The sequence below is a fragment of the Notolepis coatsorum genome, assembly GCF_963971535.1.
Source record: "Notolepis coatsorum genome assembly, chromosome: 1".
Taxonomy (NCBI): domain Eukaryota; kingdom Metazoa; phylum Chordata; class Actinopteri; order Aulopiformes; family Paralepididae; genus Notolepis; species Notolepis coatsorum.
The window spans coordinates 272,861,017-272,878,993 of record NC_140165.1 but is presented as its reverse complement, the minus strand read 5'-3'; the positions used below and the strand labels follow the sequence as shown (position 1 = coordinate 272,878,993).

Genomic DNA, 17,977 nt, shown 5'->3' with positions numbered 1-17,977 from the left:
CTTTGTAACAGTCCAGCTACGTTCATGAGAATGATGCTCACAATCTTTGGTGATCAGAACTCACTGAGTCTTCTCTGTTATTTAGATGACCTTCTGGTCTTTGGCAAGTCTGAAGAAGAGAGCTTGCAGAGGCTGGAGATGGTATTTCAGCGTTTACGAGAACACAACCTGAAGTTGTCTCCATCTAAGTGTCAGTTTCTGAGAAAGTCACTGAAGTTTTTGGGACACATTGTTTCTCGGGAAGGGATAGCCACAGACCCCGATAAGGTGCAGGCTATAGTGGGTGTGACGGAGAGCGATATTATGGAGTCGGATGGGGTCACCCCGTCTGCCAATAAGATCCGGTAATTTTTAGGAATGGTGGTGTATTATCAACATTACATTGAGAACTGCTCTGTAGTTGCAAGACCACTGTTTCAGTTGACCACGGGTGTGAAAAAGCCACGGAGAGGCAAAGTAAAAGGGAAGAGAGCTGCCCCCCTTTGTAAGCTTAGTGCAGCAGACTGGACTGTGGAGTGTAGGGAGGCCTTTGAGGCGTTAAAAGCTGCATTGGTGGGACAAGCTCTGTTGGCTCACCCTGACTTTTCTCAGCCATTTTTATTGTCTGTAGATGCATCCACTAGTGGACTGGGAGCTGTGCTTTCACAAGTGCAGGAAGGGTGTAGCACAGCCAGGCCCATAGCTTTTGCTAGTAAATCTTTGAATCATGCTCAGTCTAAATATCCAGCTCATAGGCTTGAGTTTCTCGCCATGAAATGGGCTATACACGACAAGTTTAGCCATTGGCTGCGAGGACATAAATTTACAGTGTGGACAGATAATAATCCACTTAAGTACATCCTCACAAAGCCAAAACTCGATGCATGCGAGCAGAGATGGGTGGCTAAGCTGGCACCTTTTGATTTTGACATTCAGTACATTCCTGGGCCTAAAAATACAGTAGCTGATGCACTGAGCAGGGAGCCTTTTACTAAGCCTAGGGTGATGCACAGGCTGACAAGGACCTCGTATGATGTCTTGTTGAGGGAGGCTAAGGGTTTGGAGGTGGATGACGTGCAGAACATGTTCCGTCTTACCTGTGAGGAACCAGAGGTGAGGAGGAAGGGCCTAGGGTTGTCCACTCAGAGTTCCCTTAAGGCCAGTGGTGAGGTGGGTAGTGACAGTGGGAGCATATCCCGTGAAGAGGTATCTGCTGTACTCCACACACATCGCTGTTGGGAGGATGGCGCAGCTATGAGAGCAGTCTCTCATGTGCAGCAGTTAGAAAGGTTGGTGTCCATGGGACAGAGCCCATTGCCTGTCCTCACTCATGAGGAATTGTATGACAAGCAGTGCCAGGACCCTGTTACTGGTAGAGTCAAATTCTTTGTAGATAGAGGCCGCCGCCCATCTCGAAGAGAGAGAGTTCATGAGTCGAAAGAAACAAACCGCACACTGAGACAGTGGGGAAAACTCACAACCAAATTAGGAGTGTTGTACCGTGTTTCAAAACACGTTGTGAGTAAGAAGAAGGTCTTTCAATATGTTGTACCAAGCGCTCTGAGAGGACAGGTGCTGAAAGGGGTACATGATGAGGCTGGTCACCAGGGCCAGCAGCGCACATTGTGGCTCACTAGACAACGTTTCTATTGGGACTCCATGGAAAAGGATGTCAAAGAATATGTGAGTCATTGTAAGAGATGTGTACTGAGCAAAGCACCTGAGCCTGAAGCTAGGGCTCCGCTGGTATCTATAGTCACCACTGCACCACTGGAGTTGGTGTGTATTGACTTTTGGTCGGCTGAGGATGCCAATAATAAGTCCATTGATGTGCTTGTTATAACTGACCATTTTACCAAACTAGCATGTGCTTACCCGTGTCCCAATCAATCTGCAAAGACGGTGGCCAGAGTGCTCTGGAATATTTTTTTTTCTGTTTATGGTTTTGCAGCCTGCATTCATAGCGACAGAGGGGCTAATTCTGAGAGTGCACTCATAGCAGAAATGCTTCAGATGGCAGGGGTTGAAAAATCTCATACCACGCCATACCATCCTATGGGAAATGGACAGGCAGAACGTCTAAACCGCACTTTAGGTAATATGATCCGGGCTTTGCCACCTCGTTTCAAGGTGAAATGGCCTCAGATGTTAAACACATTGACGTTTGCTTATAATTGCACGGTGCATGAGACCACAGGGCTCCCACCCTTCTTTTTGATGTTTGGTCGCACCCCAAGATTACCTGTCGATGTCATGTTTGAGAGTGTCCTTTTGGATGGAGATACGGTGGATGTGGATAAGTATGTCCAGTCACTGGGAAAGGATCTGAGGGAAGCAATGGCACTTGCTCAAAAGCATGCTGAGAAGCAACAGACCAGGCAAGCTGAGGTGTATAACAGACAGTTAAAGGGACATTCGGTAGAGAAGGGGGATCGGGTCTTACTGGCAAATAAGGGGGAGCGAGGCAAGAAAAAGCTAGCTGACCGCTGGGAGAGTGCTGTCTATACTGTAGTGTGTAAAAACAGTGTGCTGAACATATACAGTATCCGTCATCCTGTCACAGGGAGGATTAAGACTGTTCATAGGAACTTGATTATGCCCGTCAATTTCCTGCCTCTGCCGTCATGGGACGAATCAGAGGCCACGCTCAAGGACGTGCTTGCAGACACGGACTGGGATATGTTCATAGGAAGTGCCAGTGACGTCAGTGAATTAGCAGACATAGTGGTGTGCTACATAACAACAATAGCTGATGGTATTGTCCTCAGGAAAACGGTGCGGATTTTCCCAAACCAGAAACCGTGGGTGGATAGCACTATTAGAGCAGCTCTGAACTCTCGTACCACCGCCTACAACCTGGGTAGAGAGTCAGGAAACATGGAGGAGTATAAGGCTTCAGTCTATACTCTACGCAAAGCAGTCAAACTTGCTAAGAGGACATATGCTGACAAACTGGAGACACAAATGGCACAAAACGACACAAGAGGATTATGGCAGGGACTGAAGTCAATAACTGACTATAAAGTCAGCGCCCCGTCAATGGGGAGCGACGACGCCTCCCTCGCGGACAAGCTCAACACCTTCTACGCTCGGTTTGGTGTAGACAGTGGCGCTGCTGGCTCTCCGGCTAGTGACGTCACTGGCGCGCCGGCTGTTGTGGAGGGGGGGGGGCAACCGCGAGGGGGGGGGGACGCTCTCTCGTTGTCGGAACACAGTGTGAGAAGAGCATTTATGCAGGTGAACACCAGGAAGGCTGCTGGCCCAGATGGCATAACAGGACGTATACTCAAGACCTGTGCCAACCAGCTGGCCCCTGTGTTCACCGTCATATTTAATCAATCACTGGCGGAGTCAGTGGTCCCTGCCTGCTTCAAGAGGTCTACCATCATCCCTGTGCCGAAGAAACCCTCCCCAGCATGTCCAAATGACTACAGACCGGTGGCACTCACCTCTGTGGTCATGAAATGTTTCGAGAGGCTGGTCAAGGACCACATTTGTGCCTCCCTCCCCAGTGATATGGACCCTATGCAATTTGCATACAGGACAAACAGGTCCACCGACGACGCGGTCTCCCAGGTACTGCACAGCACCCTCTCGCACCTTGACCGTCAGAAGGGGGGCTATGTGAGACTGTTGTTCATTGACTACAGCTCAGCGTTCAACACCATAGTCCCCACCAGACTGGTGGACAAGCTGATCGAGCTAGGTCTGAGCTCCGCCCTGAGCGCCTGGGTACTGGACTTTCTGAGCGAAAGACCCCAGGCGGTCAGGGTGGGGGGTCAGACCTCCAACACCATCACCCTGAGCATCGGGTCCCCCCAGGGCTGTGTTCTGAGCCCCCTGCTGTACTCACTCTACACACACGACTGTGTGGCCAAGTTCAGCTCCAACTCCATAGTGAAGTTCGCAGATGACACGGTGGTGGTGGGGCTGATCTCGGACAACGACGAGAAGGCCTACCGGGAGGAGGTGGAGGTACTGGAACGCTGGTGCCAGGACAACAGCCTGCTCCTGAACATTGGCAAAACCAAGGAACTGATCGTGGATTATAGGAGAGGACAGCAGGAGACACACACACCACTGATGATAAACGGGGCTACCGTGGACAGGGTGAGCAGCTTCAAGTACCTGGGGGTCCACATCTCAGAGGACCTGACATGGTCAACACACATAGGCACAGTAGTAAAGAAGGCGAAACAGCGTCTCTACCACCTGAGACAGTTAAGGAAGTTCAGAGTATCGGGGAAGATACTCCAGTCCTTCTACTCAGGAGCTGTAGAGAGCATCCTGACCGGAAACATCACTGCCTGGTATGGAAACAGCACGGCACAGGACAAGAAGGCCCTACAGAAAGTGGTGCGCTCAGCCGAGCGTACCACGGGTATTGCACTACCCCCCCTGCAGGTTCTATACAACAAGAGGTGCAAATCCAGAGCCTGCAGGATAATGAAAGACCCTCACCACCCCAATAACAGCCTGTTTCAGCTGCTGAGGTCAGGCAGACGCCTGCAAATCTCAGCTACTAGGACAGAGCGGTTTAGGCTCAGCTTCTTCCCCCAGGCCATCAGAGCCATGAACAATGTACATTGAGTGCTCAGAACATTGAACTGTCCACACACAAGCACACATGAACACACACACGACACGCACACTGTGCACGCTCACACACGAGCAGCCACTTAACACTTTAACATGAGCGGGCACACACTCATGTCGCACACACGCACACTTATGGCCAAAGGAAAGGTCACTTTAAATTAGAATAACAGGAACAGTGTATTGCACTACCAAAGCTAACTAGCATGTCACACATGCGCTGTAAATAACTATGTACAGATACCGAGATGTCACTCCATGTTACCTGCTATCTGTTACTGCACAATGTTGTTTCTTCTTTTGATTCTATTATATGTACCACTGTATTGCACATCGTTGCGGGCAAGACCACCCGCATTTCATTGTATACCTGTATGCCGTGACAATTAAAACTCTTGACTTGACTTGACTTGACTTGACTTGACGAGCCAGAGATTGAGGTGTCTATTCCTGGCACTGTTCCGAGTGAGGAAATGACAGATGATTCTGATCAGGATGAGCTGAGAACTGCCCGGTGGGTTGCTCATCTTCCTGAGTCCAGTGTGGAGGGGGTAGTAGATACCGTGACAGGGACGGGTGTATCAGAGCCGGCAGAGGAGCAGGTGGGAAGTATGGGTAGTGATCAACATCATAGAATTACACTTGAGACACATAATGGTGGGGAGCAGGAGTGTAAACTGAAGAAACCACGCCACTTTTGGATGGAGGGACCAGATGCAGATGTTGAATCAGAGGAGTCATACTCTGTAATTGTTTATCAGGATAGTGATCAGTCGTCGGACACGACAACTGTGGAATCATTCACTGGAGACATGATGGCTTCGGAGGAGGCCCCTTGTAGTTCATCCTTACTTGTACCAGTGAGTGAACCTGAATCGGCCATTGTCACTGTCATACCGAGTGTAGTTGGGGTACCTCAAGGGGTTTACACTAGGCTGGGGAGGCTCATCAGGCCAGTTAACAGGCTCATTCAGACGATGGCTGTACAAAGAGTCAGGGCTCTGCTGTCATCTTAAAAGATGACACAATTTTTTTTTTTTTTCTTTTGAGTAATTCTTTTTATTACTAATTTTTTTTTCTTTTCTTTCATTGATTTTGCTGTTTGATTTTCTTTGGGTCATACTGGTAGTTACGGTTGTCTATTGCATTAGACATGATTTGGTAATTTTGGTGTATTCCATGGTATAAATATGTACATGGCATGTTTTTTTTCTATGGTTAGATGAGGGATTAGCTACCCTTTATTTTTCCTGATCCTTCACCGGATAGCTTTTGAGCTGGTCAACCTATTTTCTAGGTTTGGAATTAAGGGAATACACCGAGTTACATGTGACGCGTTGACTCATTGTAAATTTTTTTATTTTCTGTTTCTTTGGTTTATACTTACGCTGTTGAGTTGATTGAAGGGAACACTGTCCATGATCTGGCATAAAACAGTAGGGGTGAATGTAGCAGAGTGAAGTTGTTATGCTAGAATCATGGACAGAAACTGTTATCTTTCATCTTAAATAAGTAGGCCAAGACGGAAACACTCTTACTTTGAAGGAACAAAGTGGACCGAGCTCACTCTAGTGTTTTGGAGGGGTGCCTTGGTTACTAGTTTATATTAATTTCCTCATATTGAGTTATTGATTCTCCAAACGAAATCCCTTTTGGTCTTTTATAATGGGTTTAGAGAGGATAGGTCATCTTTCCAGTTGAGTATTTGTTGTATAGTAAATACTTTCAACCAATGTACATAATGGTTTAGCCGGTTCGTCGGCAAGGGACACGCCGGCGGAAGTGGGCGTTCTCTTTGAGTTTACCGTGAAAGAGCATAGAGGTACGCACTTTCGGTTACCTAATATTTGATTTAATTGCTATGTATAACTTGTAAAATTGATTTATGTTCTGGTTTTGGTACTGAAATTGTCCTGTGTGTAATGACATTAACTCGCCCTGTGTAAAACAGCCACAGTACCGTTGTGTGCTAACTAGTATTCTGTTTGGCAATCACAGGTGGACTACACGGTGATGATGGTAGCTCACGCCATGTTTTGTATGTGCTGTTTTGGTTCGCTAACAGGTATGAACCATTGTTTTTGTATTTCGGTTTAATTAATGCTTACACACTGTCTTTCATTTCATCTTATTTCATGTTTTTGCTGAAGTTGACTTGTACTGAGTTACATGTATTTGATAGTAGCTAACAATTGCTGTAACTATGGATGGCGCACTGTTTTGAGTGTGCGCGCGCTCTCTTTGAGTTTACCGTGAAAGAGCATAGAGGTGGACTACACGGTGATGATGGTAGCTCACGCCATGTTTTGTATGTGCTGTTTTGGTTTGATAACAGGAGATCACCAATAAAACAACCATCAATTGAGTACCGTTGTCGGAGTCTACTTCCACCTCACACCAGACACAACGCAGATTGGATCACGCTACATCTACACGCTGTAGTTTGTAGTTTATTACACGTTAAACATCGCACATTTCCAAGAAAATCCAGTATTTTTTCATAGATCGCGAGATAAAACGTGTTATGTGCAATAAGCCCAAACCGTTCTGGTTGATTCCCTGAAACCCCAAATACTCCCAAATCAAAGGTATATGACATGTATATATGTACCTTCACAAAATCATCAAGGGGGGGGGGGGGGGGTCGTTTTAACTCAAAACTGTGATCGTGTTTGCCGAGCATGTTTTTCGTCCGGTGAAACACAGAACTGTGATCGTTAGAAAAACACGTTTCAGATTCGGTAAAATAGACATAGAATGTACCTTACCTTAGCCAGAAGGTATTCCAAGAAGAATAATTCCAAGTGATTGCATCGCCATCGCGATTACCAGTGTATATGTCTATACACGTTTCGATGGTCAAATACGCTTAGGCAATGGAATTTCGAGGCGATCAATGTGAATTTCTGTTCCAGCAGGAGGAGGGGCCACTACCAAGAAAAAAAATAAAGTGAGGCTGTGTATCAACCACAAGCCATTGCAGTTCAGACACGGACGATACCGCCACCTGGTGATAGTCGATTGGCATTGCAATTCAAACATATACAAACGAGCCAGGGATGGCTAGAATGATCCGGATGATGATTTAGAACAGGGATCAGAGATATCTCGGCTCTGTCAGCCAACGCATGGCGAGTTAACCCGAGATATCTCGGGTCTGGCCATTAACACATCCTGCGCCAAAACCGTTTTCAAGTTCATGCTAATTCTGCCATTCCACGGCGTATGACGTTATTGAGATCATATTTAATTTTTTCGCCATTTTATTCATAATTCCCTCACGGAGCCTGGTCTGATGCAGTGGGAGCCTGCACAACTCTGCAACGCTTCACTACTGTCGCCTGGTGGATGATCGGCGAGTTACAACCGGAAATGGATCTCTTGTGATCTCGGTGCACCGGGGAAATGCGTCCGGCACTCACATATTGTTACGGGACTCTAGACACACATCGTGTATATGGATCGCTGCCATAACTCAATAATCGAGATGATTTGGGCGTTTATTATTATTATACAAACCGGAAATGGATCGAGTCGATCGCCGTCAAATAAGTGGGATCTTTCTCCTCCAGTCTCATCGGCGAACGGTAAGAGGACGCTGACGTCATTTTCAGCGCGTTTGTTTATTATTATTCATGCAAACTGCTCTGATCAATATATCACCCATACTACATAAAGCATTTACTGACTATCACGGAATTATAAATGACCCCCCCCCCCCCCCCCGTTCATCCGTGCATGATAAGTCATAACGTTTAGGATCATATACAGTTGACATTTTTTATATAGCGTGTATCGCCAACAAACAGCAGTTGATAATCTATATATGTGTTTATGCCTATAAATCACGTTCTAGGAATTACTGCAGAAAACGATAAAAACATATTTATATTCTAGACGGTATTTTCGTATGAATCTATGAATGAAAAAGTATAACGTTCCCACATCCTGAACGATAGATAATCGATGTTGAATGGGCCATAGTAATGTCAATTTAGCAATACAATTTAAAAGGTTATAGCCCTGCAAAGAAGGTAAACATCTCCATAGGCTTAGACTGGTGGCAGTGATCATACATTGATGGATATAAGCGTGGCAGTTAATGTGTTAATGAGTTAAAAAAAAATAACAAGCTTTTAAAAAGGTGCGGAATGAAAGTACTGCTTTCCCCCCCATTTTTTTTATTTAATTAATTTATCATTTAAAGGTTTTTTGCAGATCCAAAATGAATGTTGTTGTTTACATGTTGCTGCATGTAGCCCTACTTCCCATTGCCCTATGTGGAATGCACATGATTGGATAAATGACATGCTTGTGCTCTAGTGACATCTAGTGGCTGAATATTATCTATAGCACCTTTCAATATTTTTGTGTTTTTGAGGATGTTCTTTGCCAAGTGAATTTGGGCCAGGAACCACAACTCATGCGAGTGACAAGACTTTGGCTGAGGAAGATGAAAAAGATCATTCAGTACTTGTTTTTGGGGCAGTCTGATGTGGCATGTTGTGAATTAAATTTGTTTTCTCCCCCTCTCCACCAGGTTGACTGTTCACAGGCTTGCAGCTCGGATTCTGATTCGCTCCCTGGAGATGGAGGAACGAGAGGAGGAGGAGAGAGGAGAGAGAGGGGAGAGCGGAGGAGTGAAGAAAAAGGTGGTGGATCTCAGTGTCCAATCAGGAGTGAGCAGTGCGTTCACTGCCTTCATCGCTGTTCACAAAGGCGACGGGAAGGCCGTGCAAGGGCCGCTGTTAAGGAGAAACATCCCGACACCCAGTATGTGTGTGTGTGTACTGTAGACTATTTCAACTTGACAACATAAACATTCTAAATGGACTGCTGTCCAAGCTGTTCCCTAGCAATACAATTCCACTAAAAGCTTCTATAATGTACTTATAATGTACACAGTACATATGGCAATAATTGAGGGCCTTATGACAGCCGTCGGGACAAGGCAGCAACACAGAAAAAGGAGTCTCTTAGGCCCTGGTTACACTTACAACGTTTCATTTTTGAATTATTTCGTTTGCATGTCCAATTTAAAAGGCAACGCCATTTTGGCAGGCATTTTCGTTTTCCTAGCGGCAACGCTCAAAGGGGGTTTTCATTTTCAAAACTCCCTTGCAACAGTGCCATGTAAACTGCGTGAGCCAGATATGGAGCCGTTCACGCCCAACGCCCATGCGCAGTAGACACCGACATCCGCGTGCCCATGACGGATAATGATATCACAGAACGCTGCTAGAACAAAACGCAAATATTATTGCTCAAGATGTAAAATACGCTAGTGAGCAGGGGAGGCACTAGTGAGCAACGCATGGAGGACAACCCGTCACTTTCAAACATTCTATCGGCTATTAATAAGATGAACAGCGGCATGAACAAACGATTCACCAAACTGAAGATACCTTTTCCCCTTTTTTTATACTACCAGTTTAGTATGAAAGAGGAAAGAGTAAATAAATAAGAAAAAAAAAATTGTTCTCTTAATATAGACTATGCTTGATTTTTCCTCTTTAAATGCAGCTCTAGGACCATAGCCTAAATTAAGACTGACTGAAGATAGCCTATTATCTTTTAAATTATTATTACAATACTTCTATTATTATTATATAAGCTTAATTTTCGTTATCAAAGCATTCCCTCGAACGGACGGGTATGTCATATGTATGTATATATGCGTGTGTGTGTATATATATATATATAATAATTTCTTTTACTCCCAGGCTACATAATAATTCCCTGGTCTGGTTAGAGACATGACTTCATTTATTTGTTATTGCCTATAGCTACATAAGAGCGACTAGTATTATTTGATTGGAGTTTGAGCTGAAGCCTAAACAATATGTTTAGTTACCACTCTGTGTATTGCCCAGCAGCTTCACAAAGGTAATGCTTTTTTTTATTTTCTATTCCTTCGTTTGGGGAAGCGGGAGGATGGGGAGGTATGTGATGTTTTATGTGTGTTATTGTGCTCTCTTACATTGTTCATGATGTCCTATTTCACCTCTCAGCTGCTTTCGACACCATCTCACACTCAATCCTCCTAGACCGCCTGGAAAGTGTCCTTGGCATCACTGGTACCCCCTTGTCCTGGTTCTCATCCTACCTTACCAACAGGTGGCAGTATGTTTCCCTCGGGGGGTCCAGGTCAGCTCCAGCACCTGTTAAACAGGGTGTTCACCAGGGTTCGGTGCTAGGTCCGCTCCTTTTTATGATCTACCTCCTCCCACTCGGTGATATCATAAGGAAACACGGCCTCCACTTCGACTCTTACGCAGACGACACGCAGCTTTACCTCCACACCAAACCCTCGGCTCCCCTTCCTGCCCCCTCCCTCACTGCCTGCCTCCAGGACATAAAAACATGGATGACCACCAACTTCCTTCAACTCAACAGCGAGAAGACCGAATTAATAGTTGTAGCCTCCCCCGCCCTCCTCCAAAAGATTGACCACCTTGTTCTCTCCGTGGATGGCTACTCCATCTGCCCCTCCACGGAGGTAAGGAACCTGGGCGTAATACTGGACTCAACCCTCTCATTTCACCCTCACGTCAAGTCTGTCACCAGATCCGCCTTCTTCCACCTCAGAACCATTTCCCGCCTCCGCCCCTCACTCTCCGACACCTCAGCGGAAACATCATTCACGCCTTAATCACTTCCCGCCTCGACTACTGTAATGGAATCCTTCTTGGTGCTTCCAAGAAGGTTCTGGATCGCTTACAGTACGTCCAAAACTCTGCTGCGAGGGTCCTCACGTGCACCAAACCCTGGCAGCACATCACCCCCATCCTGCAAAAACTCCACTGGCTCCCCATCAACTACCGAATCCCCTACAAGATCCTCCTCCTCACCTACAAACCCCTGCACGGGTTGGCCCCTTCCTACCTGACCAACCTACTCCACCCCTACACTCCAGCACGAGGCCTCCGCTCCTCCAACTCCGACCTCCTCACCATCCCTTGCACCAGGCGTTCCACACTGGGAGACTGAGCTTTTGCTGTAGCTGCCCCCAGACTATGGAACTCCCTCTCCCCCTCCATCCGAGGCTCTGACACCATCAACCTCTTCAAAACCAAGCTAAAAACTCACCTGTTCACACTTGCCTTCACGCAACACGGCCCCGCTCCCAAGTAGCCCACCCCTGACTCTTTTCTTTTAAGCCACAGATCCCGTTGTTTTGTTTTGTTGTTTGTTTGTTTTGTTTGTTAATTTCAACCACTTCATCCAATTGGACAGCACCTTGCTTTCTTTTTTTTATCTCTTTTATCGTATTTGTTTTTTCCTGTTGTTACTATACACATATATTCATAATTTTTTTATTTTAAAAATTTTTTTTTTCCACCCTTTCCTTGTACAGTGTCCTTGAGTCTGAGAAAGGCGCTTCTCTCTTAAAATCCAATTTATTATTATTATTATTATTATTATTATTATTATTATTATTATTATTATTATTATTATTATTATTATTATTATTATTATTATTATTATTATTATTATTATTATTCTATAAAGTCCGATTATGATGACTCCTAATATCAGGGAGTCCGGGGTGATAATCTGACGCGCTCGCGTAAAAAGACGCTCGCCTGACATATCTGTATGTAACTCGAGAACCGATGAACGGATTTTGACGAGTCAGATGGCATTCGAATGGCAACAAATAGCGTTTTAGTTCTGTAATTTATATCTTCAGCGAGAAATGCAGCCCCCGAGCCTTCAGACGCTCGCAAAGTGCCGTGAAACTGAAACTGAAAAACCCGGACATTTTCATGAATTTATAAACCCCGGACAGGGCGTGAAAAGAGGACATGTGTTATTGTGCTCTCTTACATTGCTCATGATGTCCTATTTCACTCTATAAAGTCTGATTATGATGACTCCTAATATCAACCCTATACGGGATGGTAATATCACTTTAGCCAGCTGGAATGTCCGAGCGTTAAATACTCCCGTTAAACCTAACCAATAAAAGGTAATATGTCTCGGAACATTGGCTTGCAGTTGCATTATTGCAAACTAAAGAAATGTGAAATCAAGAAGTTTAAAACGAAGTTTAGCCTATTCAATTGTTTAGAACCCTATAGCCAATGTTCGAGACAAACTGCTCTGAAGGTCCAGATGAATGATTATAGACTTAAGTCAAAAACACACGGCAGGCCACGGATAATAAACTATCGATTTATATGGAATTCGTTAAACGTATCCGTTGTCTTACTTATTAAACGTATTATTTATTTCTCCCAAAATGAAGGTTCCGAAAAGTCTGTCTCCGTGACAAGCGTAATGTAGAATAGACTGATAGACCTGTATAGGCTGTAGCTCTCTCCCCAACGACACGGACACAGGTCGGTTCTTTATAAACAGGCGTTTATTATCTTGGGATCATCATCACAACTCCTCATCCCTCTCACGCCATGAGAACTATATTTATTGAATGAACACAGTACAAATGCAACGGTTACTTACAATACAATAGCGCTTATTATATGTCCTTTTATCGCGCTGTATAGACAGTACTAAATGCCAGACAGTTGTTGGAGCAGGAGAAAAAAGGCTACAGTCCAGTGTGTAATTTATGAGAGAGCAGGTTTTGCTTGTGAGCTGTGATTGGAAATGGTATCGTAATATAAGTTTAAGGAGAAGTGGAGTAATGTACACCGACATAGATCTGCCGACGTGCAGGAAATAATGGACGGTGAAAAGACGTTGGGCTGAGTTCGGTTAATGATACCATAATTCTCTGCTGTGCTTTTAGGCACACACACGCTAACATTGAGTGCCGTTGCATGCCAATTAAAGACCTCTGCGACAGGTCCTGCATTATTACACATGCGAGCTCTGTGCTCTCTCTCTCTGGCTTGTGCACGCGACAAATACCTCCCGCGCATACAGGAGACAAACAGCGTCTAACCTGACTGCATAAACGCAACGTTCAGAAAAGTGAAATGAAACATTGACGTTATCCCTTTCATGTAACCGCAGCCTTAAGTACGGTAGTTAGGCTAATAAAGCTAGGTAAACTAGAGGTAATCAAGCTAGGTAAATTAGAGCTAATCAAGCTAGGTAAACTATAGGTAATCAAGCTAGGTAAATTAGAGCTAATCAAGCTAGGTAAACTAGAGGTAATCAAGCTAGGCAAATTAGAGCTAATCAAGCTAGGTAAACTAGCTAGCTCTGAAACTGATTTGACAAGTTGTCTCTGCTGATCCATTGTCTTTACTCTGAACAGCAAAAAGACAGAGCTCATGGTTGTGGCCCCCAAGGCACTGCTCCGGAAGGTTGGAGATCTCCTCCTCCACGTTGACGGCTGTTCCATCTCCCCGTCTCTCGAAGTCCGTAACCTGGGCGTCACCCTTGACTCCACACTTTAATTTCACTCCCACATCAAATCCGTCACCAAGTCTGCCTTCTACCACCTCAAAAACATCTCCCATCTCCGACCCTCACTCTCAGATTCTGTGGCTGAGACCCTGATCCACTCATTCATCACCTCCCGGTTGGACTACTGTAACGGAGTCCTGTTCGGGGTACCCAGCAAAGCCCTGGACGGGCTCCAGTATGTTCAGAACTCAGCTGCCATGGTTCTCACTCACACCAAGCCCTGGCAGCACATCACCCCCACCCTCATCCACCTCCACTGGCTCCCAGTCAAGTTCCGCATCACCTTCAAACTCCTGCTCCTCACCTACAAGTCCCTCCATGCCCTCGCCCCCTGATACCTGTCTGATCTCCTCCACCAGCACACTCCATCCTGGAACTTACAATCCTCTGATCTAGGTCTCCTCTCCATCCCTCGCACCAGGTTACGGACTTTCGGGGACAGAGCCTTCAGCGTGGCGTCCCCTACCCTCTGGAACTCTCTCCCCCCCGGAATCCGCAACGCCCCAACCCTGGACACCTTCAAAACTGCTCTTAAAACACACCTCTTCACCAAGGCTTTTCCCCATCAGTTAGTTTAGATTAGGTCCATTATCCCCTACCTGCCCTCATCCCCCTTTTCCCCCCCTACTTCCCTAGCCCTATTTTTTGTCCTGATTGTGAAGCGACCTTGGATTCTATGAAAGGCGCTATAGAAATTTGATCTATTATTATTATTATTATTTACTCGTTATTTCTCTCTTTAGCTTCCAGTGAGGGAGGGGCAGCACCCCACTGGAGCACTATGTTGTCATTGTAATTAGTAATTGTAATTTGACTAGCAAGCCGGTCTGGTGCTTTTGTTTTCTCTGCAAATGTTCATTCAAACCTGCTAACGTTTGTTTACGCAGAAACAATGGTACTGTCTCCTTTAGTCGACCATAGATTGCTTTAGTCATGGACAGCCCTAGCTACCATTGTAGTTGAAACCTATATGAATTGTGATGTTAAGTGTGTTGGTGCTTTAGAGTGAATCCATAGGGTGTTAACCTGCACCCCTTATGGTTGTGTTCCCACTGGAGAAGACGTTAATTTCTCCATTAACCAATGTTTGAAAAAATATTGCAGTTATTGGAATCACATGCCTTTTGGAATACATACTGTGTACAGCATATGAAACTGATCAATAATGTGCCACTTCTGGAAAAGTTAAAAACTGTTTATGTTTCATAACTGCACAAAGATCGACACAACATAAATGGCATATGTATACTAGACCACTGATCTCTGGTTCAAAGCACTTTACAAAATGTTCTTCTGTTCTTCATCTAATGGTCGTGTTCTTCCTCAGTGTATTCTGCTATGGGGTCTTGTTCTTCCTCAGTGTATTATTCTGCTATGCCTATGTGTGGAATGGTCTGCGGTGGGGGTCCTCCAAAGGTGAAATGTAAAACCGGTAAGTAGCTACTTATTATATTAAAGGGGCAGCTCACCCAAAATAAAAATAGTACAAATGCAACGGTTACTTACAAGACAAAGGCGCTTATTCTATGTCCTTTTATCGCCCTGTATAGACAGTACTAAATGCCAGACAGTTGTTGGAGCAGGAGAAAAAAGGCTACAGTCCAGTGTGTAATTTACGAGAGAGCAGGTTTTGCTCGTGAGCTGTGATTGGAAATGGTATCGTAATATAAGTTTAAGGAGAAGTGGAGTAATGTACACAGACATAGATCTGCCGACGTGCAGAAAATAATGGACGGTGAAAAGACGTTGGGCTGAGTTCGGTTAATGATGCCATAATTCTCTGCTGTGCTTTTAGGCACACACACACGCGCTAACATTGAGTGTCGTTGCATGCCAATTAAAGACCTCTGCGACAGGTCTTGCATTATTACACACGCAAGCTCTGTGCTCTCTCTCTCTGGCTTGTGCACGCGACAAATACCTCCCGTGCATACAGGAGACGAACAGCGTCTAACCTGACTGCATAAACGCAACTTTCAGAAAAGTTAAATGAAACGTTGACGTTTTCCCTTTCATGTAACCACAGCCTTAAGTACGATAGTTAGGCTAATCAAGCTAGGTAAACTAGAGGTAATCAAGCTAGGTAAATTAGAGCTAATCAAGCTAGGTAAACTATAGGTAATCAAGCTAGGTAAATTAGAGCTAATCAAGCTAGGTAACTAGAGGTAATCAAGCTAGGCAAATTAGAGCTAATCAAGCTAGGTAAACTAGCTAGCTCTGAAACTGATTTGACAAGTTTCAAGTTTCTTTAATAGTTGTCATACAGAAGTACAGAATACTTTCATACAAAATGCTTCTTACTGTTACGCTCCAGAGACTGTGCTAGACAAGATAAGTATCAAATAACATAGTATAGCATGTAAATTAGAAGTAGAAAATGAGGTCAGTGTTCAGTATAGACATATGTACAATGTTCGATGCAGAATAGACGTAACTGAGTTACCATATAATATACAATACTATGCAGTGTACTAATATACAATACTATATAGTGCAAAGCAGAAATGGGATGAGGTACAATTTAGGTACAATTTACAGTAAGGTGTACGAGTTGTAGTGCAATCCTTTATCAATAAATATAAAGTGTGGGGAGTGGGTGCTACAGTGTGTTTGTTTAAAGTGAGTGTGTGCTATAAAGTGTGGGGAGTGGGTGCTACAGTGTGTTTGTTTTAAGTGGGTGTGTGCGTGTGGATGTGTGTGCTATGTGCGTTTGATGGTTGTTGTGTAGTGTTCATTGTTCGTTGAGCAGCCTGATGGCCTGGGGATAGAAGCTTCTTCTGAGTTACCTGAGTTCACAAGTTGTCTCTGCTGATCCATTGTCTTTACTCTGAACAGCAAAAAGACAGAGCTCATGGTTGTGGCCCCTGTTACGAAGGATAGGTAAGTGCGAGTTCCAAGTTGTCGAGGAAATGAGACGGAGAATAGTGTACTCTTCAAAACAGGTTCCACTGTTTATTACAAAAGCAACAAGAGTAATTCAAAGTACAAAGAGAGAGAGTTTAGGTCAGCACTTGTTCCAGCGATCCTGTCCGTAGTGTCAAGTGAAGCTCTAGCAAATGACAGAAGACAGAGCAGACATTAAATGGGCACATACCAAACATTCCACGTGTCAATTAGTGACAGCAAGTCTGACAGCCAGTGACGGCACCCAGGTGTGACAGACAATAGTGTAGACAGCAAATCAGCGGTGACATACAAAGTGAACCCAAAACAACAGGAAGTAACCCAGGCAGACAGTAGGATACTATCCTAAGGAGGATAGGATCCAGAACGTTACAGGCCCCCAAGGCACTGCTCCGGAAGGTTGGAGATCTCCTCCTCCACGTTGACGGCTGTTCCATTTCCCCATCTCTCGAAGTCCGTAACCTGGGCGTCACCCTTGACTCCACACTTTCATTTCACTCCCACATCAAATCCGTCACCAAGTCTGCTTTCTACCACCTCAAAAACATCTCCCGTCTCCGACCCTCACTCTCAGATTCTGTGGCTGAGACCCTGATCCACTCATTCATCACCTCCCGGTTGGACTACTGTAACGGAGTCCTGTTCGGGGTACCCAGTAAAGCCCTGGACAGGCTCCAGTATGTTCAGAACTTAGCTGCCAGGGTTCTCACTCGCACCAAGCCCTGGCAGCACATCACCCCCACCCTCATCCACCTCCACTGGCTCCCAGTCAAGTTCCGCATCACCTTCAAACTCCTGCTCCTCACCTACAAGTCCCTCCATGCCCTCGCCCCCCGATACCTGTATACATGTCTGATCTCCTCCACCAGTACACTCCATCCTGGAACCTACGATCCTCTGATCTAGGTCTCCTCTCCATCCCTCGCACCAGGTTACGGACTTTCGGGGACGGAGCCTTCAGCGTGGCGTCCCCTACCCTCTGGAACACTCTCCCCCCCGGAATCCGCAACGCCCCAACCCTGGACACCTTCAAAACTGCTCTTAAAACACACCTCTTCACCAAGGCTTTTCCCCATCAGTTAGTTTAGATTAGATTAGGTCCATTATCCCCTACCTG

At 45.3% G+C, this 17,977-nt stretch overlaps 1 protein-coding gene across 8 annotated transcripts in view; it reads left to right on the top strand.

The window, feature by feature from the left end:
* LOC311232811 (von Willebrand factor A domain-containing protein 5A-like) overlaps positions 1 to 17,977 on the top strand; it is a 152,016-nt gene that overhangs the window by 126,808 nt on the left and 7,231 nt on the right. For 4 of the 8 annotated variants that reach the window (XM_084319616.1, XM_084319619.1, XM_084319614.1 and 1 more), the window contains 3 exons: positions 9,116 to 9,348; positions 15,284 to 15,388; positions 16,792 to 16,836. In XM_084319616.1, coding sequence (XP_084175742.1) covers positions 9,116 to 9,348; positions 15,284 to 15,388; positions 16,792 to 16,836 — 383 coding nt within the window. The remainder of the gene's footprint in view (positions 1 to 9,115; positions 9,349 to 15,283; positions 15,389 to 16,791; positions 16,837 to 17,977) is intronic. The other 4 variants (XM_084319617.1, XM_084319620.1, XM_084319618.1 and 1 more) reach the window with 4 other exon arrangements.